The sequence below is a fragment of the Ricinus communis genome, chromosome 7 (genome assembly GCF_019578655.1).
Source record: "Ricinus communis isolate WT05 ecotype wild-type chromosome 7, ASM1957865v1, whole genome shotgun sequence".
In the NCBI taxonomy this organism is placed as follows: Eukaryota; Viridiplantae; Streptophyta; class Magnoliopsida; order Malpighiales; family Euphorbiaceae; genus Ricinus; species Ricinus communis.
In genome coordinates, this window is record NC_063262.1 from 10,024,207 (window position 1) to 10,048,264 (window position 24,058).

The 24,058-nt window shown below is 34.0% G+C and overlaps 1 protein-coding gene across 2 annotated transcripts; it reads right to left on the bottom strand.

Annotated features, from left to right (window-relative positions):
• Positions 1 to 8,535: 8,535 nt before the first annotated feature.
• Positions 8,536 to 18,255, bottom strand: LOC8273910 (2-dehydro-3-deoxyphosphooctonate aldolase). Of its 2 annotated transcripts, XM_002522151.4 has the most exons (14): positions 18,042 to 18,254; positions 17,854 to 17,951; positions 17,604 to 17,700; positions 16,755 to 16,820; positions 15,076 to 15,135; positions 14,876 to 14,950; positions 14,675 to 14,759; positions 11,926 to 11,984; positions 11,183 to 11,227; positions 10,750 to 10,848; positions 10,298 to 10,345; positions 10,085 to 10,132; positions 8,809 to 8,877; positions 8,536 to 8,715 (listed from the first exon to the last, which is right to left on the bottom strand). In XM_002522151.4, exons 1-13 carry the CDS (start codon positions 18,075 to 18,077, stop codon positions 8,821 to 8,823), a joined length of 873 nt encoding a protein of 290 aa, XP_002522197.2. In that variant the 5' UTR covers positions 18,078 to 18,254; the 3' UTR covers positions 8,536 to 8,715; positions 8,809 to 8,820. The 2 variants fall into 2 exon arrangements, with proteins under 2 accessions (XP_002522197.2, XP_048233107.1); XM_048377150.1 differs by having other exon boundaries at positions 8,536 to 8,877; positions 18,042 to 18,255.
• Positions 18,256 to 24,058: the final 5,803 nt, after the last annotated feature.

The following is a 24,058-nucleotide window of genomic DNA, read 5'->3' on the forward strand; positions in this document are numbered from 1 at the left end:
AATGCGAGTTACTTGAGGCTGTAGTGGCCCAAAGAGAGTTGTTAAAAGCTGTGGTGGCCGAGAGCAAATTATATGAGGTCATGGTGGCTAAGAGAAAAATATTTGAAACCACAATGGCTAAATCAAGATTATTGGACACAGCAGTGGCTAAATCTGAATTGTTGAAGGTTATAGTAGCTAGAGCTGATTTATTTGAGGTTGTGGTAGCCAAATCTTCATGGACTGAGAATAGGCCAATAGAGATTGAGGCCTTGTCCAACGAGGGGCATGTTAATGCTTGTGACTTCAGAGGATTAGAAGAGAAGTTACACCATCTAGAGAGCTTGTTTCCTCAAGTGGCCACTTTGGAGCAATTGCCATGTGTTGTTCTTCAAAGATGCTAAAGACCTCAGCGAAGAGTTAAGAGGTATGAATGATAAAGTAGATTTGCTTATTAATGCAGGTAACTTATAAAATGTTAATCGTGTAAGTTCCTGAGTGAATTTTTTTGAACCAAAAGCCTATACTGGAATTAGGGACTCTAAAGCTGTAGACAATTTCCTTTTTGATAGGGAATTATATTTTGAAGTGATGAATAATCATTCTGACAAACAACGATTGAGAATAATCCCCATGTATTGTCTAAGGATGCAAAACTTTGGTGGAGAACTAAAGTTAAAGATACACAAGCAAGTGTTTGTATTATGGATTAGTTAGAAGACCTTAAACAAGAGTTGGACTATCTAGAATAGGATATAATGTTTGTTGCAAACTCACAGAATTAGAACACACAAGTTCAATATGTGTGAAAGTTTTCAGCATTAATTTTTGATGTCCCAAAGCCAGACAAACTATATTGTTTCCTCAACGGATTAAAATCGTGGGCTGGAAAAGAACTTCAAAGAAGGGAATGTCATGGGTTAGCATTTTTTATATCTTCAAGGTATAATAGTTTTTTCATATTATATTTATTATTAGTAATTTTGGAAAGTGATAAGTCATACATTGTCTTCTACTATAATATTCTCAAAATACTTCTTAATCTCTTTACAAGAAAAGTGACTAGTGATTAAGGTCATCCACCATGAACCTAGTCATGACATCATGAGGAAAGCTAAGAGCTGTTCATTCTAATAATTCTCATACTGAATGCTCAAGGCAGGGTAAATCCTCAAGTTAAGACCAATAGAAGGCAACTCAACTATAAATGGTCTTTATATTCTATTGGATCTATGTGGCCGAGCTAGTCCTTTTGAATTATAGAAGAACAGATCGTGCAAACTAAGGACTCATAGTCAAAGGATCAAGAGAAGATAGATCGAGACTTAAAAAGCCATAAAGAAAATCTTTTTATTTATGATTAAGGAGAGAAGGCAACTTGCCTTTACACTACACGAGACTCCCTTTTTATAAAGGAGCCTTACATAAAGACAGTAAGGATAAGATAAGGAATCTTATCCTCTTACACACGCATAAAGAAAATAAGATAAGGGTTACACAATTTTACATAAAGACAATACGGATAAGATAATGAATCTTATCCTCTTACACACGCATAAAGAAAACAAGATAAGGATTACACACTTTTATATAAAAACAGTAAGGATAAGATAAGGGATCTTATCCTCTTACACCTTTTCAATTATTACATGAAATATGAAGGAGAGAGATTGGGTACTGGGCTGTCTTCATTGCATGGATTGCCATCGTCTGTCATTCTCTAGTGGCTGGGAATCTTGCATAATGGCGTCTTGTTGTTATATGGTCAAACTTGGATCATCCAGAGGTGATGGTAGAAAAGGTAAAGTGGATTGTTCAGTAGTGGAGTGTTCAGTCGATTGGTTATCAGGTCCATTGTAAGTGCAGACAAGGGGTGTAGAGACGTTGATCTTTCCTAGATCATTTTTTAATTGCAGAGTAAGCTTTAATTCCCTTGTTATTGACGGAGGAGCAAGATGTAAGGGCATTTTGATTGTCCTCCAGTATTTACAGATGTTTTGGGTGACAAATGTGTCCATTGAGAGCTTAAAATAAGGCATGTGAAGAATATAGATGGCATGGTATCCTTAAGCTTTGGAGTTATTGTCTATGAACAATTTACTTTCATGAATAATTTTGAGGAGATCCTTTTTCCATTGATATGAGGTTTTGAACCAAGTGAGATATTTTCATGGATAAGTTTCCGCATTTGTATCAATATTGAAGAAGTATAGAAGGTCTATCATTGGAACTTCTATAGCATGATAACATATTGTGGAAAGATACCATAGAAACCATAGTTCACGTTCGATTTGTGGATGGGTAGGAGAAAGATGGTAGATTAAGCACCAAAGATAATCTGGATAAAAGAAATTGGGTTGGATAGAGAGTGAGAAAGTCTGCTGGATGATTTCTAAATAATGGAACATCATATTTTTTGCAAAACTGTTGACCTGTTTTGTTGTGAGGTTCGTAGGAAGGTCTGGATGAGAAGGAGGCTGTGGAGGCTTTTTTGGCGAGGGCGTAGAGGCCATAAAGATTATCAGAAATTTGGTTGTTGAGGTGAGGAGAACAATAGGTTAGGGTTTTGGTTGTGGCTTTGAGAGTCTGGATAGGAAATCTGGGATGAGGCTTTTTGTTCCTTTTATATGGACTTTAAAATCATATTTGCTAAACCTTGACTTTAACCTTAATAATTGTGGTTATGGTAAAGTTTTCTGGTTGGATTCAAGAATTTTTGGAAATGAAGAGTTATCCATCCGTACTGAGAAGTGTTGACCAATCAGAAAGAATTCAAACCTTTTTATCCCATATTTCACTACTAAGATTTCATTACACGTTGAATGGTAATGCTTTTCTGCTAGAGAAAATTGTCTTGATGTATGCCCACACAATTTTTCTGTCATTAAGATTTTCAAGAAGAATAGCTCCCCACGCGTGATCTGATGCATCTGTCTGTAGGACAAGATGTCATATAGATGGGGCAGTAAGTGGTGGAGGATTCTGGGCCAATTTCCTAACAGCTGATGTTTGTTCTATTGTCCAAGGAGGGGATTGAGTATTCCAAAAAATTGCTGGATTTGTTTTACAGAGAGATTCTTGTCTAGAAAATTATCAAGCTTTTTTATCAAGTGTGGACCATACGTATATTGGCCGTTCTTAAAATGCATTTGAAGGAATTCTATTTCTTGCTGGCCAATAATACTCTTCTTTTCTGAAAGCATTATTCCGTACTTCTGGATGATAGAAAGGAATTGTTTCAGAAGCTGATGATGATCTTCTGCCGTTTCTGAGAATAAGAGAATATCATCAATGTATATTAAGGAAGAATAGAGGATGGGTTCAAACATTTCTATCATTGTTTTTTGGAATAGGGAAGAGGTCGTTTTAAGTCCAAAAGGCATGACCGTCCATTGGTATTGGGCATTTGGAATACAAAAGGTTGTTTTTGTACCTTTTTGAAGGATGGATACCCAACTGCCAAAATCCAGCTTTAAGATCAATTTTTGAATAATATTGGGCCTTCTGGAAGTAGACTTTTAGGTTCGAGATGCGAGAAAGAAGGAACTTGTTATCTTGCAGGAAGTGATTCAAAGGCTTGTAATAAATAACAAGTCTCTTTTCTTGTAACGACCCGAAACCAGATCACATAAGATATTGTCCACTTTGACCCTCACTGTCCTCATGGTTTTGTCCCTCTGGCGGGTTTGAGAACTTCTCAGGAGGTCCCCCATCCTAGAATTTCTCTGAACCAAGCACGTTTGACTTTGGAGTTCCTATAACTCCATAGCCAAACAACCAAAAGGCGCCTCATGTGATTAGTTCCAACTCTTTATATATATGTTATCAATCATTCCCTACCCCATTTCGATGTGCAATTAGATTCATTCATGTACCCCCGTACTTTAGAGTGCTGCCATCCTAGAAGCCTGCCAGAAGCCGCTCCTTGTCCAGGCATCCTATCTTTTTTTTGCCTCGGCGTTCACTTTCCGCCCTCATCGGACCGCTCTCTAGGCCAAGCTGTCACATTTTTCCTCTTAGTTTTTCACATCTTTTCTCTATATAAAAGGCTTGGCAGGCCTATTGTGAGGTCATGGGCTCAATTAGACCTTGTTGTAGAAGGGTCAGGCACTCAGATCTAGCAAGAGCTAGGTCTGTAGGTGAAATTCCTAGATGAGCGGCCTTAGTAGGATTGACATCTTCATTTGGGATATAGATCCTTCAAAGTGTTACCCAAGATGCAACTATGCAGAAGAAATAGGAGAACCATGTTTCAGAGACCCAAACTTGAAAAGCCTAGATTAATTCTAAAAGCCTTCTACAGTTCTCCATGTTCACACAAAAAATCCAAACACGATGATTAGGACCCAGACGAGGATATCAATCCTACTAAGGCCACTCATCTAGGAATGTCTCCTACAGATCTAGCTCTTGCTAGATCCGAGTGCCTGACCCTTCTACAACAAGGTCTAATCGAGCCCACGACCTCACAACGGGCCTACCAAGCCTTTTATGTAGAGAAAAGATCTGAAAAACTAAAAAAAAGAAAGACTTGTTATTGATTATAAGCCTTTGAATCACTTCCTACAAGATAACAAGTTTCCTCTTCCTCGCATCTCGAACCTAAAAGTCCACATCCAGAAGGCCCAATATTATTCAAAAATTGATCTTAAAGCTGGATTTTGGCAATTAGGTATCCATCCTTCAGAAAGGTACAAAACATCATTTTGTATTCCAAATGCCCAATACCAATGGACGGTCATACTTGTTGGACTCAAAACGGCCCCTTCCCTATTCCAAAAAATAATGATAGAAATCTTTGAACCCATCCTCTATTCTTCCCTAATCTACATTGATGATATTTTCTTATTCTCAGAAACGGTAGAAGATCATCATCAGCTTCTGAAATAATTCCTTTCTATCATCCATAAGTACGGAATAATGCTTTCAGAAAATAAGAGTATTATTAGCCAGCAGGAAATAGAATTTCTTGGAATGTATTTTAAGAACAGCCAATATACATATGGTTCACACTTGACAAAAGAGCTTGATAATTTTCTAGATGAAAATCTCTCTGTAAAACAAATCCAGCAACTTCTTGAAATACTCAACTATGTCAGGAATGCCATACCACATCTATCCAACCACACATGTCATCTTTTAAAAATGCTAAAAAAGAACCTCCTACCACATCTCAGTATGGATGTATAACTCTTCATTTCTAAAAATTCTTGAATTCAACCATAAAAATTTACCGGAACCACAATTATTAAGATTAAAGTCATGGTTCAGCAAATATGATTTTGAAGTCCAGCATATAAAAGGAACAAAAAACCTCATCCCAGATTTCCTATATAGACTCTCAAAGCCACAACCAGAACCTCAACCTATTGTCCTCCTCACCTCAACAACCAAACTTCTGATAATCTTTATGGCCTTTACGTCCTCACCAAAAAAGCCTCCACAATCTCCCTCTCCTCCAAACCTTCCTACGAACCTCACAACAAAACAGGTCAACAGTTTTGCCAAAAATATGATGTTCCATTATCTAGCAATCATCCAGCAAACTTTCTCACTCTCTATCCAACCAATTTCTTTTATCCAGATTACCCTTGGTGCTTAATCTACCATTTTTCTCCTACCCATCCAGAAATCGAAAGTGAACTATGGTTTCTATGGTATTTTTCCACAGTATTGTTATCATGCTATAGAAGTTCCAGTCATAGACCTTATATACTTCTTCAATATTGATACAGATGTGGGGACTTGTCCATGGAAATATCTCACTTGGTTTAAAACCTCATATCAATGGAAAAATGATCTCCTCAAAATCATTTATGAAAATAAACTGTTCATAGACAATAACTCCAAAGCTTCAGGATACCATGCCATCTATATTCTTCAGATGCCTTATTTTAAGCTCTCAGTGGACACATATACCACCCAAAATATTTGTCAATACTGGACGACAATCGAAATGCCCTTACATGTTGCTCCTCCGCCAGTAACAAGGAAATTAAAGCTTACTCTGCAATTAAGAAATGATTTAGAAAAGATGAATGTCTCTACACCCCTTGTCTGCACTTACAATGGACTTGATAACCAATAGACTGAACACTCCATTACTGAACAGTCCACTTTACCTTTGCTACCATCACCTCTAGATGATCCAAGTTTGACCACAGAACAGCAAGACGCCGTTATCCAAGATTTCCAGCCACTAGAGGATGACACTGGTCCATGATATCCAACTTTTTACGACGGCAATCGAAGCAATGAAGACAGCCCAATACCCAATCTCTCTCCTTCATATTTCATGTAATAATTGAAATAGTTTAAGAGGATAAGATTCCTTATTTTATCCTTACTGTCTTGATGTAAAAGTGTGTAACCCTTATCTTGTTTTCCTTATGTGTGTGTAAGAGGATAAGATTCCTTATCTTATCCTTATTGTCTTTATGTAAAATTGTGTAACCCTTATCTTATTTTCTTTATGCGTGTGTAAGAGGATAAGATTCATTATCTTATCCTTACTGTCTTTATGTAAGGCGCCTCTATAAAAAGGGAGTCCAGTGTAGTGTAAAGACAAATTGTCTTCTTTCATTAATCATAAATAAAAAGTTTTCTTTATGGCTTTCTAAGTCTCGATTTCTCTTCTCTTTATCCTTTAACTATGAGTCCTTAATTTGCACGATCTGTTTTTCAATAATTCAAAAGGACTAGCTCAGCCACATAAATCCAATAGAGTATAAAGACCATTTATGGCTGAGTTGCCTTTTGTTGGTCTTAGCTTGAGGATTTACCCTATTGAATCTATGTGGCCATCTATGTGCCTATCATTTGTAAGTCCTCCGCCTATCATTTGTAAGTCTTCCTCCAGACCTATGCTAAAAAATGCATGTGAAATTGTTCCGTGCCTATTATTTGTAAATCCTCCTCCGTACTTGTGCTAAAAATGCATGTGAAATTGTCTCGTTCTATTAATTATGATTATAAATATATTTTATATACGTATGCCTTACTATGTTGCTTGTGGTTATATTTCGAATAATATTGCATGAGATCGTGGTTGAAATATTTCTATTATGAATAATATTACATGATATCGTCAGTTGAGATATTTCTCTTGATGTATTATTTGTTGGTGACAAATTTATTATAATATTCTTGGTTGGCTTATCGAATTACATTCTTAACAAACGCCACACGGTCCCAAATTATAAGCATTGAACTGAGCCTGCGACACCAAGCACCCTATAAACTAAATGCATCCCACAATCACAATGATAATTATCTATTGAATTAAATGATAGCATGCATATCACGAACTTGATAAAAGCAATTGAAATCAAGGAAGTAGGATTTCTATAATATAACCTCTTCATTCATTAATGAACTATTTGGATTTTTTTTTAATTTAACATATTGATTTTTTTTTTTACTTTTTATGAACTGTTTTTCTCAAACCTTTTTTTTTTTTTTTTAAAAAAAAGAAACAATTCACCTGTCTTTTATAAAAATAATTTTCATATTCAAAAAATAAAAAATAAGAATAAAAATTGAGATTGATTTTCCAATTTTATGTCAAACACACCCATAGCCTAATTGGTTTGTCCACTTTGTGGAGGGGCCTTAAGTTGGTAAGGATAGTTATAGGAGTATAGGTTACCCAGTTCACTAACTGTCGAACAGAATGACAAACTCGACCAACTCAACTAAGCTTTAATCTCATATTATTTGGAATATATAGTTGTTCTACTCTTACAAGAATCACAATTAGCAAGACTATATTTGATTAAAATATATTAAAAAATTTATTTTATTTGAAAAAAAAAACATAAGAGAAAAAATAAAATAAAAATAATAAAATTGAAAAAAATATTTTAAATTATGAAATATATTAAATTACTAATATAGAATTCATTTAAAAATTCTACCTATTTTGTTAGAATTTAGTTTAACTATAACTAATTCCACACAAATTCACTTCATTCAGAATACATAAACTTTAGATTTGTAAATTAATTCTATAAATTTTAACAATTTCAACTAAACACAATATTAATCTTAAATGGTAGCACAAGTTTGGAATCTAGCAGCTACATGCCAAAATAATAGGCAAAAATAAGGTTAAAACTTTATAAGAAAAAGCTATATAGGAAATAATTAGTGTTATACTTGCATTTAAGTTGTTAAACTCTTCTCGATATCTATGGGGCTAGGGAGATAAATACATGACATGCATAATACTAAAGTGACTTTAAATCACATATATCATGAAAGTTAGCTAATTCCAAAGTTAATTTAAATCACGTAAACCATGAAGATTAATCAGCTTTAGGGTGCTTGGATACTGCAAATATCATGAAAACTATTACTTAGAAAACCATTTTCAAATATTTTGAATATTAGCCATCCTACATAGACTATCTTGCAGAAAATATATGGGGTCTAAATAAACAACCTTTTCATGAGGATGTCTCAGTTCCATAATCTTTTTCTCAGTTTAATCAGTATTATAATTCTTTGCGATTATTTCTCAGGTTTAAAGTTTTTTAAATTCTTTGCTATCATATATGGAGAGTATATTCATTAATATAATATTCATAGAGAGAGAAATCAACTCGTGAAAAAACCCAAAAAAAGAAAAATGGAGACAGAAACTTGACTCCAATGATTTACATAAAAAATAACGCAGCAGAGACCTAACTTCATCACCATCGCCAGTTTTAGGGAAAGGACCAAATAGTATCCATACTGCAAGAGAAGAAAATAAATGAGACGATTAATTATGGGAAAGAGATACCTACAATTTTGTAAATTCATTTCTTGCTGCTCCTTGACAGAGACCTTCAAGCTTTCTTAACCATGGAATGGTGTGAGATCAATGTCCATATGCCTCTTCCCTTTGCTAACCCTCTTTTAAAGTCCAACAAAATAAGCATTCATGTCAATATAGAATTTGTAAATCACAAATGGTAATGCCATAATGCAGAAACAACAGCTCAATTAATTTTGCATAGCAGATGATTAATGTCTGAACTTTGAAAATGGCAACTGAACGAGCACAAAAAGGACCTTGAAAGGAAATAATAATGACGAAAGAGAAAAGAGATAAAATCACTGGATGTTAAAATCACGATTCATGACAGAATATCTGAAGTTATTATTTTTCCATTTCTCATTTCTTTTCTATAAAAGCTAGCCACTGATATTTAAAGTGATTGAAGATGCAAAAAGATGAGTGAACAGCTAAGATAAACAAAATCAATTAATAGATAGGAACGCCTTGGTTTTAGGCTCACCATATTATATGAAAAGTAAACAAAAAAATTGCATCCCTGATTGTATCTAAAAATAAGTTGTAAGGCTTTTTCTTTTCTCCCTTTCCTTTTCCTTTTTGATGAGTAAAACCATGGAGAATATGCAGGCACAATACAAATATCCACGTTTTCATCCAAGCATGTAGAGAGTTGGACCTCCTATTCTTAACTATGAAGGTGGCAACACTACAACCAATCTAATGATAATTTGGACGGTATCCTATTATCTTCTCTTTGGACAGACAAGCGAAATTGTATGAGTTGATTTTGTGATTTTCACTTCCAGACACTACAAAACTGAACATATCTATTTGAAGGGGTTGAATGAATGACATTATGCAAAAAGGAATGGCTCAAGTGTCAAGCTGGAGAAAGGAGAAGTAAGAAGAGAAGGAATTGAAATTGACCTTACTAGCATGTTTTTTTCCCATAATATGGCAACCAATGGACAGTCCATTCAATTAGAAAGGCAAGAAGAATATAAGTGCCCAATGGTGACTCAGGGATAATGCAGATATGCACATAGATAGAAAAGGAGCAGAAAGGAACAAGAAAAGGCACTAATTATGACGTAGAAAGAGAATGATAGACGATGAAGGAGATGCTGAAAGAGTGGAAAAGTAAAATTATCAAAATGATAAGAGTTCTCTGAAAGAACCCATCTGACACTTGGATCTACTCCTATATATGCATTAGAATCCAAGCATGCAATATAAGTGGCATTGGTCCCAAGAAGAGTTCTAAAACTGAACATAAATAGAACTAGAATGCATGCATTCATTAAAGATGGGCTAAGAACTTACAGCTATCGCCGTGAGCTCTTCTAGCAATTCCTCTAAATGGCGTAGAGGCTATTGTCATGGAAAATCAAATACCGTTAGATGATGAGCTACTGAGAAACGCAAGTATTGTTTATAAAGTATTTGGGTCAGTGCAAGTGTCCATGGAAGAAAGATCTGTACTGAAAGAAAAAACCAGTGAAATTAATGGCAAGCACAGCATATAACAAAACTCACCCATTGTGTTGGACCATCCACAGGGGCGCTCAGAGGATCATCATGCACCTAAGCACCCAAAAGCAACTTTTAGAAGTCACAACAACAAGAAATCTTAGAATCAGGCTCATGTTAAAAGAGGACCCAGAAAAATAAACAGACAAACATAGCATATACCAACTTGCATGGAAACCATTGGGCTCATAGCCTAATGGTCAAGCGCCTATGTCGTAGTATAGATGTTCGGGGTTCAAATCCTAATACCCCTTTCCCTTAAAATATTTCAAATGTACCCAAAAGAAAATGCATGGGATTATAGAACCATATAAAATTTGCTATATATAATTCCTTCCTACCAGCAACTTTGATACTGCTAGAGAAAGGTATAAAACAGGTCATTCCAATTACTTGCCTTCAATATAATGGGCATCATCATAATTTTAAATTGAGTACTTTAAACAAATTCAACATACCTCCATGAAAATTCCATCCACCCCAACAGCGACTGCTGTCCTTGCAATGCAAGGTATTAGTTCTCGAAGACCTCCGCTTGCAACACCTCCACCATCCAACTATATGAAAAGCTTAAATTTAACCATTTAAAGAGACAAAGAAATTCAAGAAGAGAGAATAAACACAAAAGTTAAGATTGTAAATTACAAAAAAGTTCTTTTTTATTTTTGTTTTCTTTTGAAAAAAGAAAAAGCAGCACAAAACTATAAAAATAAAAATGAGCAAGATCAACACAAAGGCAATGACTTCTCCTAAGATTTCAAAATGATTAAGAGATTGGTTTCTCACATGCTAAAGGATACAACACAAGAACTGCTGTTAATTATGCATGCAATAAACTGAATTCGTGCACCATCATCTTATGATGCAAAACAATTTGAAAGACAATCTCACCTTTTTCCCGGCAGGCTGTTGTAGTGAATGTGTAATATCAGCTACCTGTATTAAAACATCATGACCGCGCATGTTAGAGCACCTAAATTGAAGAATATGAAGCATGCTAAAAGAACAACTCAATACATTAAGCTTTAGTCCTGAGCTAGTTGAGGATAAATGTAAGGCCGGCATTCTGAGAATTTACTCATTGACAAAAGAATTTATCTGAAGCTTTTCACTCTAAGAATTTACTCGTTGACAATCGCAATATGCAATCTCTTTATGAATTTCCTCTTTTAATAAAGAGTTGTTGTTCAGCTAATTACTTGATATTTCCCTGGCATCATTCAGTGAAGGATCCAGCCCTGACAAGGACACAGATATCTGTCCTTGTCAACGGAGTATTCATCCATCTCTAGTCAGCTCTCTTTTAGTCATAGAGCAAATATTTTAAAACCATGAAAATGAAATGGTCAAAGCTCGGGGACTTGTTCTCAGTGCCGTTAAATAATTAAAGGAAATCACTTAATTATATTATCATGTAGGAGTGCAGCTAGATCACCATATTCAATTAATCATCTCCGCCTTTTTAACTTCTTGGATATCCAAGGGTGATCCAGTGAGATCCCTTTCCCCCCCTTTTGGCCTAATGAACAAACTAATATTGAACTTTGGCATTTCAGCCAACAATTATAATTTTATCAATGCATTATAGGTACCACAGATTATAGAATCACATTATAAAATGTATTTTGACTTACAACAGGACAATCAGCTTCCCTTAACCACTCCAAGTTACGTGGATCAACGATCAAATCATCTGCAAAGCAAAGTCCAAATGCAAGATGAAACCAGACCAGAAAAGAAAAACACAGTAGTGATTCTTCAATTACTTTAATGTTAATATGTTTATAGTTGGTTCAGCCTCAATGCAAATAATTCATGAAAAGTTAATTTACCAGACTATCAGCCAAATATTCAACTATATAAATATCACTTTCAATAAACAAAATGCTAGAATGAAGATAAGGAAGACGATAAGCAAAAGAAGTTACAAAAACATATTATTTATGCTTAACATACATTGGAGTCAGACTGTTACAATTATCAGTGTATCAGAAGGTAACAAAAGAAAGAACCAGAAATCTAAACGAAAGCATGGAGTCATAAACGTATCAAATAACTATTTGTTCAGTTTTATTGATAAAGACTATAATTCTCGACCAATTCAACATCCTAATTTGCATTCAATTATAGCAATCATTGTCTACTATGGGAAAAGAACTGCTATTGCACCATATTCTGGATAACCACTCACTATATACAGCTTCTGGACATTAATTTATCTCAGCAAAGCAATCACCAAATTGATCAAGAGAACAAGCATAAACAATTACATTTTTGTGATTGTCTCACCATCTCTTTAGCTTTGTCCGAATATTTGTTTACAAGTTCCAATCATAAATATATCATGAATTGCCTTTCCTAGCCTGCCATCTCTTTAGAATATATCTATACATGCAATATTAATTTATTTTGCAAGAAATTACCATTGATATTGTTATATATAACTGCTTCAAGTGAGAAGTTTAAGTATGTCCTTCACCATTTCTAGATCTCACATGTTTTCCTTTTATCTTATTGAAATAATTCACAGCCTATGCTTTTTGCTTGCTTTTGGCACAAAAAACAATAAATCAACAATATTTCATTTTACTTATTCAATCTAGCCCTGCAATCTTCTGCTTAATTCTACATATGTTTCATAATTAACAGCGACTTATAGAAATTTGAGTGATTTATCTACAATTTTATTGCATAAAATTTTGAGATATCTGATTTCTCAGTAAAGCATATTGACCAAAAAAAGAAGAATAAAGTTCAATGTCATGAATCGTGGGAAAAAATAAATTTATTTAAGTCCCAATGGGGCATATAAGCTATGGACTACACAAGTAGCCATTCCCTCTAAACCACTTCCCCTTAAAGGTGATTAACATCCACTAATTTTGGTTGATAGAGAGACTCAAATTTGAAACCCCTTCATTCCCACATCCTTATAGAATGTCAGGAGACCAATAAGACTAGGCCTGATTAACAGGACAGAGAATTTAGTACAGCAATACAGACATGCTACAGGAATTCTATAAACTTCTCATTCAAGAAGACAAAGTTGAAACAGGAGGATCTAAAGCAATTTCTGCTTTTCTTTTTGTCCAATCTAAAAATAAAGATTTCTTGCTTAAATTTCTCAAATCTTTTAGGCTCTATGGAACAAAATATTTGAGTTCCATTTTCCCCCACTAGAAGATTGGTCAAGAGTTCGTAGATAAATATTACTTTTCCTTCCTCAAAAATTTAATTTTATGGAAATTATTGCATTCTATGTAATACATTGGGATTATTAAATTATAAATGCTTAAACTCTGAGGGAATAAATATTTAAGTGCTCAAACTTTGAATGTTTTTGCAATAAGGTGCATGAAGGATAAAAACATTTCTAATTATGTGCATTTTTCACATTTATCGCCTGGTTGTTGACAAGTCATCAAGGCTCCCCTTTCTCTGAGATTTATGTCGAGAAGTGAGATCAATCATCTATGCAGGATTTCTTTTTATCTCAGCATGCATAAATATTGAAGAAACTAGGATCCTGATGTCCACATCAATATCTAAGTGAGCAACTAAAAGAAAAAAAAAAAAAAAAAAACTAAAGATAAAGAACCTTGATATTTGCTTTTGCATGTAACTGCTGAAGAAAAAAAATTAAAATTTTAAGCATTTAAATAGAAATTTATTCAACGTTCAAACACTTTTGATGTCATCATGCCTAAGGAATATTGGTGTCTTAACTAGTTGTCTAATCATCATGTTGTATTAGTGGTTTATTGAATATATGCTAGAGTTTGAACCACAATACCACTAGCAAGTTAGTAGAATAGAAGTAGTAAAAGCTGTTGTAAGAGATCAACGTCCATAAAAGTTCTGCCATATATCGATAAGGAAATTTAATCTGTTTAGATTTGAAGTACAGTAAAAATTACTTTGATTAAGCTGCAAAGCTTATATATAAATTTACCAAAGACTTCTGATCTTCTCTTTTTAACGACAATTAAATATTGAATGAGGTAGTCTGATAGTTTCATTTAGATAAGCACCTATTACTCCTCTCTCTCCATTTCTATCTTTCTTTGCTTCTTTCTATTGTTGTGAAATTTTCTGACTGCAACTTGTATCTAATCTCGAAAAGCCAGAACTACATTGCCAAACCATAACTCCTCACTACCCCTCCTTGGCAACACATCAGAGTCTTAAGTTGCCTAGATTGTCCCACATCACTCTCATACAAATTCAGAGGTAAGTATTAAGTTCAAGTCAGCAAGAAAGTTGGAGAAGTTATAGTTACTCCAAACTAATGACCATTATACATTATTGAATGACAATTAAGATCAATGGCACCTTATCAAAAGCATATGGCATACAGGTTTTAAGTCATCCATTGCAACTTACTGTAGCCAAACATAGTTCCTCTCTCACAAACCATCACATTCGAATTTCCAGCCAATCTTACCTTCTCTGCAGAATTCATCATGACCTGCAGATTTTCATGATTAGAGATTAGATTAGCAACAATATTCTATCAACAAGTTTTGAAACTCATCCAAATATCTCAATTAGAATTCTTCAAATTAAAAAAGGAAGGAGACTTACAGAAGGAGCACAGAACTGGCCTTTTTTAATATTGATAATTTTCCCAGTCTTGGCAGCTGCAACTAGAAGATCTGTCTGTTATAAAAAAGAAACAAGACCTTTCTTTTTGTGAGAGATAATCACATACTTCAATTCAAAATAAAGTCATAATTCCTCATCATGGAAGCACTGGGCTCCATGACAGAAAGAACCAACTTCACCTGACGACATAAAAATGCAGGAATTTGTATAATATCTGCAACTCTGCCAACTGGTTCACACTGGCCAAATCCCAATGATTAAAATTAGTTAATGAATGTTGAAATCTAAAGTAAAATAATATTAAACCATTTTAGCACCAAATTAAATTTTAAGGGGATAAGTTATTGATATGGAATTTAGATAAAAATACTTGAAAATGACAGAGAATGACAAACTGGAAAAGAATATTTAGGATGAGAAGATTTTCAGCAAGAGAATGGCAAAGGCAAAATATTCAAAATTATAACCTTAGACTTATTACAGTAAATACACCTTCCGAGAACTCAAAGAAATGTGAGATAGGCGAATCCGTCATATCGAGCCACTTGAAGATTCAAAAAGAATTTATCTCTCTATCTTATTATAAATTAGAATTGAAAAAAAAAATATTCATACAATAAAATATGGGATTAATTTGAATTCTTTCCAACACTTCTTCAGAAACTACCCAATAGAATATACTCCAGTCGAACCAATGACTATTCATGATTTCATAATTGAATCAATTACATACTATTTCAAAACAATGTTATGGTATTATCTTGTTTTGAACAAGTTAGAGGACAGCTTGCAGGTTTAGTCAGGTAGGATTAAGTCTGAGTTGATATGAACCAGGAAAGAGTTGAAACTCAAGTAGACAACTGAGACTAGTGGCAGAAATCTGCACCTTTTTTTGCCTACTTTCATATTTGATAGCCGCAAAAGTAAGAAAAGGCATGAAGGTTTCCTTCACCCATTCTAGGAATTCCTTCGGCCTCACATCCAAGCTTAGCCTTGAATATTCTTTCATTTTAAACAAGAAAAAGAACAACTAACCAAGTAAAACAGTAGGGCAGCAAAGAGATGCAATAGGTTATTCTCAAAAAAATAGAAAGATATCACATTGAATGCTCTCCAATCCTTTTCATCAACCTATAAGTCTGTATTAATGTAATATATTGTTAGTCTACCATTCTTCTCCAAGTACATTGCAAAAATGTATATTGCTTGATTAGTCTTACAGTCATCAGATGAAAATGATCAAGAGAGTAGATCAAACGAAATGTAGTCAGCCTTAATTTGTATCACACCAGATAAAAATCTTTGCTCCAACCATTGGAAGAGCCATATAATGTGTATTAACAAATAACTACAATCTTTACCAAAATCAATTACAATAATTATACATAGCAACCTATTGTGCTTGGCTTTGGGAGTTGGCATTGGATTGTATCGGGTCTGTACAAAAAATGTGGAGATGGAACTTAATGCTAGGGGAGAATATCAGTGTAGGCCTGAATGTAAGGAGATACGCAAAGCAATTCCATTGAAAATTGTGGAGAACTTGGAGAGAATAGGATTTGCAACCTTGTGAAAACATTTATCACCCTTGGATAAGAATAAAAATGTTCCTTTTGGATGTTAACATATGTAAGATATTATATTATGCTTTTTCTAAAGTTTTTGAATAGCTTTTTCTTGTGAAGATAACTAAGTGGATATGCTCTATTTATACAAGGATAACACCACCTTTTGCACCCTGTATTAATAATAAGTCTTATTTTAGATCAACAAGAATAGATCACAAATAATAAAACATACAGGATGGACATAACAGAACAGGAACTCGAAGAGAGTTTGGCTCAAAACAAGTGGTTACCTGAATAGTTTCATGCACATCAGTAATAATAGGAATGTCATATGCTACTTTAACCTTCTCAAGAATCTGCCACATAAAGAAGAAAGAAAAATTAATCATTTACCATTTATACCTGTGAAGCTTCACATAGCTTGAACTCGTAAAAAAAAAATTAAAAAAACACGTCCTAGTACTATTATTGGTATATCAGAACATACCAAAAGAAGAAACTATGAAACTCAAATTTGAGTTTCCTAGTCAATTATATTGATAAAGATTGTAATTTCATGACCCTTTGAACATCCTATTTTGCGTTCAATGTGAACAACCAATGACAAATATGGGCAAGATATGTTAACATACTTATTCTAAATAACAATCCCATATCTACTACTCATATACATTTAAGTTACCTCAAGCAATCACCAAATTGACCAAGAGAACAAGCATGAACTAAGTATTGACAATATCCCAGCACTTTGACAAAAATAATAAAAACTACAAAGGTAGTTATCGTCAAGCCTTAGGAGGCAGCAATAACAAATTGGCATACTCCTTGACACGACACACAAGGCTAAAGTAGCATCAGTGTGTGTGACCAATAATTGCATATGGCATAGAATTTCCTTATTTACAAGCATTTTCTTTGTAGATCCCAATCAACAACTTAGATTCTACCACACTACTAAAAAAATAAATAAATAAATGAAAATGTTTGAAGTTGAACAATCCTTGTGTTCACGAATCACGAATCACGAATCTATGTTGTGAATTCCTCCCAATAGGCGAGTCCATCATTCTAATAATTAAAACACTAGCATTGGAAATTTGAATTTATTTATAACAGAAATTAATGAAGGAAGAACAAACCTTCAAGCCTTCACTCATACCAGGGCCTCGAAATGACTTTGAAGATGTTCTATTAGCTTTATCAAAGCTCGACTTAAAAACCAGTGGCAACCCTAGACTAACAACACGATAATCTTGATATCAGAGTTCTGTGACATCCATAATTATTATCAAGAAAAAGAGAAAACACTTACCAGATTTTCATTAAAATTATATTTAATTAGTTTTTAAAATTCGAATCAATCAATTAAACAAGAAAAAAGAAACCTACTTTGAAGTGATGGTCTTGAGGTGCTTAGCCATTCTGAAAATGTGTTCTTCAGATTCAATCACATTGGGGCCAGCTAACAAGAAAAACGGTTCTGCAGCCTATTGAAGCCAAATGCAATAACATTACATTAAGCAAAGCAATGATGATAGAGTTAAAGCTAAGTGATCTAGAGATATATAATATAAAACCTTGAGCTGGTTAAATAGCACTGTTGAAGAATCCATCTACAACTATCAACCAGAAAGCCAAAGAGGAGATCCAATTTCTTCTCTTCTACTTCTTCTTTTAATTCAGTTGGATCTAAAAAGATTCAAGAATTCAACAAACAGACAACCAACTGTACGCGGGAATTGAATATTTGTGCCTTTGTAGAGGTGTCGGTGGTAGTGGTAATCGGATAAAGTAGAGAACCAGGCTACTAAACGGCGTTGTTTTCGTGAAAAAGATACCAAAAAAAAAAAAAGCAAATGAAAAAAAGCCCTTGAACAAATTGATAGAGAACAATTAAGCCTCCATATTTACAAAACGTCTCAAATAGGCCCTTTGATTTTTTTTTTAAATCCAATTAAACTCAAATTGATAACACTATTAACTCTCTGTTAGAAGTGAAGCCTAGTAAAAAATTGTGTCCAATAATTTAATGACACTTGCCTTTATTTTTTTATTTTTTTATTTTCTAAACACAATTAAAAAATAAAGATAATTATTAAATACAAATAATCATTTTTTTAATACACAAACATTACCTAGAAAATACTTATCACCATCAATATCTCAATATTACACTCATGAATCCCCAATCCTTTGCTTGCTACATAATGACATCTCAATATAAACTAAGAAATAAGACCCAACAATCTGCAAATAGAACTCAACAATTTGGATATAAAACCATCGATTGCTCATATATCGTTTTTATTCATCACCGTAAAACAGACAAAGTAAGGCAAAGGCAGTGAAGATGGTTTGTAAAGGCAAAGGTTGTTGCTCATCACTATCACTTGCATCAATGGCGAAGGCAATGGAAATGGTTGGTGAAGGTGAGCTATTGGTGAGTGTTGTAAGACGGGTTGCCTGCAAGTAGCAAGCAATCTCAACTATCATTTAGCTACTGGTGAGAGTTTGGTAACGGTTGCAAGGCGACGTTGAAGGTGAAGCTATTTTGTTATACTTTTTTAGATTTGATTTGATTTGTTTGCTTGAGGATCATTTTTGTTATTTTTTAGGTGGATTAACATGTGCTTTTTCAAGATTTTGAAAATGATATTAATAGAGAATGATGTTTTAGTGGTGGGAAGGGAAGTTGGAAGGTGAACATGTTTGCTAAATTTTTTTATTTTATTTCCATTGTTAATTGATCTTTATTTCTAGTTAATTTTAATATTTTAATTTTAGAGAAATGATAAATAAGATGTGCTATTATATTATTGGTTCAATTTTCAATAGCCTCTACTACTAGCTAAGACAATAATAAAGTTAGTAATTTGGTTTTAGTTTTTTTTATATCAAAATTAAATGACTGAATTAAGTCAAGATGAAGGATAGGGTTTAACGGTTCTTCCGAAATTTCTTTAAGGGTTCTTGTACCTTTTACTTTATTTTTTATTTTTCTTCATTTATTTTTCTTCTTTTATTTTTCTATAAAGATAATTATAAGTATCCTTAAAGTTTTCTCTATTCTATTACTTTCCTCTCTCTACTTTTAAAATATATATAATTTTATCCTCATATATTTGTATATAATTTCATTTGGTAGTTTCTTTTTAGTCATCTAAGGAGTTAATATATAAAAAGAATTGGTCACCTTGTTGAAGTTTCATTTTTATCAAGAACTAAATTTTCTAAATTACAAGATATAGATACCAATTTATTATATAAAATTAAAATTTAAGAATTAGATTATAAGAAATTAATTATTATTTTATAATTTAAAATTATTTTCTTTTCTTTTTTATCATTGCACATCTCTCTTTCAAAAATATGACAGCAAGTGAGAAATGAAAATCAAAAAGTATATATTTTTGAAAATGAAAAAGACCCAAACTTAATCCTAATATTTTATCTTTTTTTCATATTAAACCTTGACTTTCTTTGGCCCGAATATGACATTAACATTCAAAAAGCATCCATTTAAATGCTTCCTCTAATGTTAGTTTGTTGAATGTTTACTCTGTTAGACTTTTGCTGACATGTAATATGATATGTGGCAAATTATATTACTATGTCATTTAATAGTTAGCTAGTTATTTTAGTTAGCTGCTGATCACACGTCTATCTTATTATTCTTTTTGTTGTGTATTTTTCTGTTATTGTATGAGTTGGCACCTGGGATGCTGAGCCTGCAATAGATATATTGCAACTCTATTATTGTATTTTAGCATGATTAATAACAACTAGAATTTTCTCTCGTTCCTTTAGATTCTCTCTTCTTTACTCTCTTCTCTACTCTTTTCTTCTTCTGTGTATCGATCCAGTTTCAAATGGATCATTTGGTATTAGAGCAGTTCTGATCTAGCCTTCATTATTTCATTTAACACCCACCATATCCAAATATCTTTCCACCATGTCTATAGCTGATAATACTCGAGCTCAGGAGATAAAAAGGCTTAAAGAAGACATTAAGAATATGGTGAAGGGCATGCTAGTTGAAAATAATAAATAGCATGGGCAAGCTTTGACAGAGATGATGAACAAGCAACAAAACTTAATACTAGATGAGCTTAAGACCCTAATAATATCAATGCATCTTAGAGGTCAAGGACCATATGCATCATCACCTGTAAGTTCACCTAGCCAAAACACTAAGAACAACAACCCTCCCCCACGAATTGTCAATCCCCAACTTAGAACTAACCTGTATATTGACCTTAGCCAAAACAGCACAAGTAATCCGAGTAACAACTACCAGTTGGCAACCTATTTTACTAAAATTGAATTTCCAAAGTTTGATGGCATTAATTTAGAAGGATGGCTCTTCAAATGTGATAGGTTTTTCTAGATCGATTTTACTCCTATGTCTATTAGAGTGAAACTAGTAGCAATTCATTTAGAAGGATAAGCATTATAGTGGCACCAATCCTACCTTAAAAATAGAGATAGGGAGGAGGAACCACAATGGAAGGAGTATATGGAAGCTCTTAAAGGTAGAGTTGAGGAGCGTGGTTATGAGGATCCGATGAAAGATCTAAAAGGGTTATTACAAACTAGTTCTTTACAGGTTTATTTGGAAGAATTTGATGTATTATCTCATAGGGTAACATTATCAGAGGAATATGCCCTTAGCTATTTTTTGAGTGGGTTATGAGATAAGATTAGGATTCCTTTAAGAATGTTTAGACCTAAATCATTATAGCAAGCTTATGCACTTGCTCAAATGCAGGAGTCTTACCTCACTACTACCAGAACTAGCAAAAGTTATTATAACAAGCCTCCATCACCAGCTACCTCCACACCAACTACTAACCAGAATAAACCATTGTTGTTAGCTACCTCTTTCAACGTTCCAAGATTCAATAATTCCACTACAACACCTTCTAATCCAGATTTCAGAAATCCAACCACTAACTCTACTAAACCTTACAAACCAAGGACTATGTGGCTTACTGATGCTGAGATTAATGAAAAAGGGCAAAGAATTTGTGTTTTCGGTGTGATGAGAAGTTTACTCTAGGTCATCAATGCAAGAAGAAGCAATTGCATATGATTATGGTTTAGGAATGGCCTGAGGACAACAACGAAGATGTGCTGAATTGGACTAAGGAAAGAACAATAACTATGCCACTATTTCTTTGTATGCTATGGGAGGCCTTGCTAAGTTAGCACACCAAACTATGAGGATTGTAGGCAGCTTTAAGATAAAATAAATTCACATACTCCTAGATTTAGGAAGTACAAACTTCTTTAATATGTTTGTACTTAAGAGTATTAATTATTCTTTGAAGCTTATTGATCCTATATATATTACTATAATTAATGGTTAAAAGATGGTTTGTAATCATTTGTGTGAAGGGTTTGGGAAGCTCGAGGTTACACTTTCAATGCTGACTTCTTGGTCATGCCTCTTGGAGGGTGCAAAATGATGTTGGGAATATAGTGGTTGGCTACCATCAGGATATCACCTGGAATTTCAAAATGTTGAATATGTCCTTTAGGATGGGAGCTACCTCATATAAGCTCCAAGGTATCATTACTACTTTAGTCAAAGTGATTTCAAAGAGTAACATGCTTAAAATGATTAAACGTGGTTCTACAACTTACATTGCTCAAGTTCGAGCAGTCCCTGCTATGTCACACAACTGCCACCCCAAAGAAGTCATGATCACATAATACATTTAGTTGAAGGTGCTAAACTAGTGAATTTGAGGCCTTATAAACATTCACCTCTACAAAAGAATGTCATTAAGAAGATGGTACAAGAGTTGCTTAATAATGATACTATCCAGCACAATGTAAGTCCTTATTCATCCCTAGTATTATTGGTGAAAAAGGACAGTTCATGGAGGATGTGCATCTATTATAAAGAACTCAACAGCAGGACTGTAAAAGATAAATTTCCCATTATAGTGATTGAGGAGCTTTTGGATGAGTTACACGGATATGTCTTCTACTCCAAGATAGACCTCACTTCTAGTTACCACCAAATTTGTATGTGCCCTCCAAACATCTATAAAACAGCCTTTAAGACTCATGAGGGACATTACGAGTTCACTGTCATGCCCTTTGGGCTGACAAACGCTCATTCCACCTTCCAAAGATTAATGAATGAAGTCTTTATCCTTACTTAAGGAAAATTTCTCTTGTGTTTTCTTATGACATCATAGTCTACAATAAGGACATGAAGTCTCACCTCCAACACTTGAGAATTGTATTTCTTAAGTTGAATGAGCATTAGCTACATGCAAAGAGGAGTAAATGTATTTTTATAAGCCTTTATGTGGAGTATTTGGGGCATATTATTGATAGCAAAGGGGTATTCATAGATCCTAAGGAAATAGAAGCTGTCAGGTAATTGGCCAATTCCAACCAATGTGAAGTAACTTATAGGATGGATCCCTTGGATTAGTTGGATACTATCAAAGATTCATCAAGAACATTAGTCTTATAAGCAAACCCTTTACTAACTTGTTGAAGAAGGATGGATTTCAATAGAGTGAAACTGCCCAGCATGCCTTAGAAGCTCTTAAAATTGCTCTCATAATTGCACTAGTTCTAACCTTACCCTCCCCAAACCATTAGTTTCTTATTCAAATAGATGTCTGTGATGTGGGCATTGGAGTAGTGTTGATGCAAGAGGCCTATCCTATTGCATATATTAGTAAGGCCTTGGTTCTTAGACATCAATCACTATCAGAATATGAAAAGGAACTCCTAGTTGTGGTTTATGCAGTAAAAAAATGGCATCACTATATAGGCCATAAACACTTCTTGATCAAGACAGATCATAGAAGTCTAAAATTCCTACTAGAATAAATAATTACAACCATCATCAACAGAAGTACGTAGCTAAACTATTTGGATATGACTTCAAAATTTCTTATAAGAAGGGTAAAGAGAACACAACAACAGACTCTCTTTCTAGGCTACCTACTTTTAAGCTTGTTGTGTTAATAGTATCCACTCCAATTGCTAGTCTTCTACCAAAATTGAACAAAGTTGGGCCCATGACCAAGCTATACAGTCCATCATCAAGGCACTACAAGAAGGAACTTCAACTAATAGTCCTTACACTTAGCGTGTCTTTTTACTTCAAAGAAATGAGAGGTTAGTAGTGGGGAATGATGAACAATTAAAACATAAATTGCTGCAACTAATGCATAATTTAACAGTGGGGGACACTCAGGGGTGTAAGCTACCATCAAGAGGTTAAAACTCCTTTTCTACCGGAAGGGATTAGAGAAGGATGTCCGAAATTATGTGAGGAATTGTGCTATTTATCAAACTTGCAAGCCTGAGAACATAAACATACAAGGACTTCTTTAACCTATACCCATCCCTGAAAATATATGGTCAGACATTAGTATGGACTTCATAGAAGGGCTGTCTAAGTCTAATGGTAAGGATATGATTATGGTGGTGGTTGACATGCTAAGTAAGTATGCATATTTCCTAACTTTGAGCCACCCCTACACATCTTCAATTGTTGCTCAACTTTTTTTAGATCAAATCTTTAAATTACATGGATTACCCTCCTCCATTGTAAGTGACC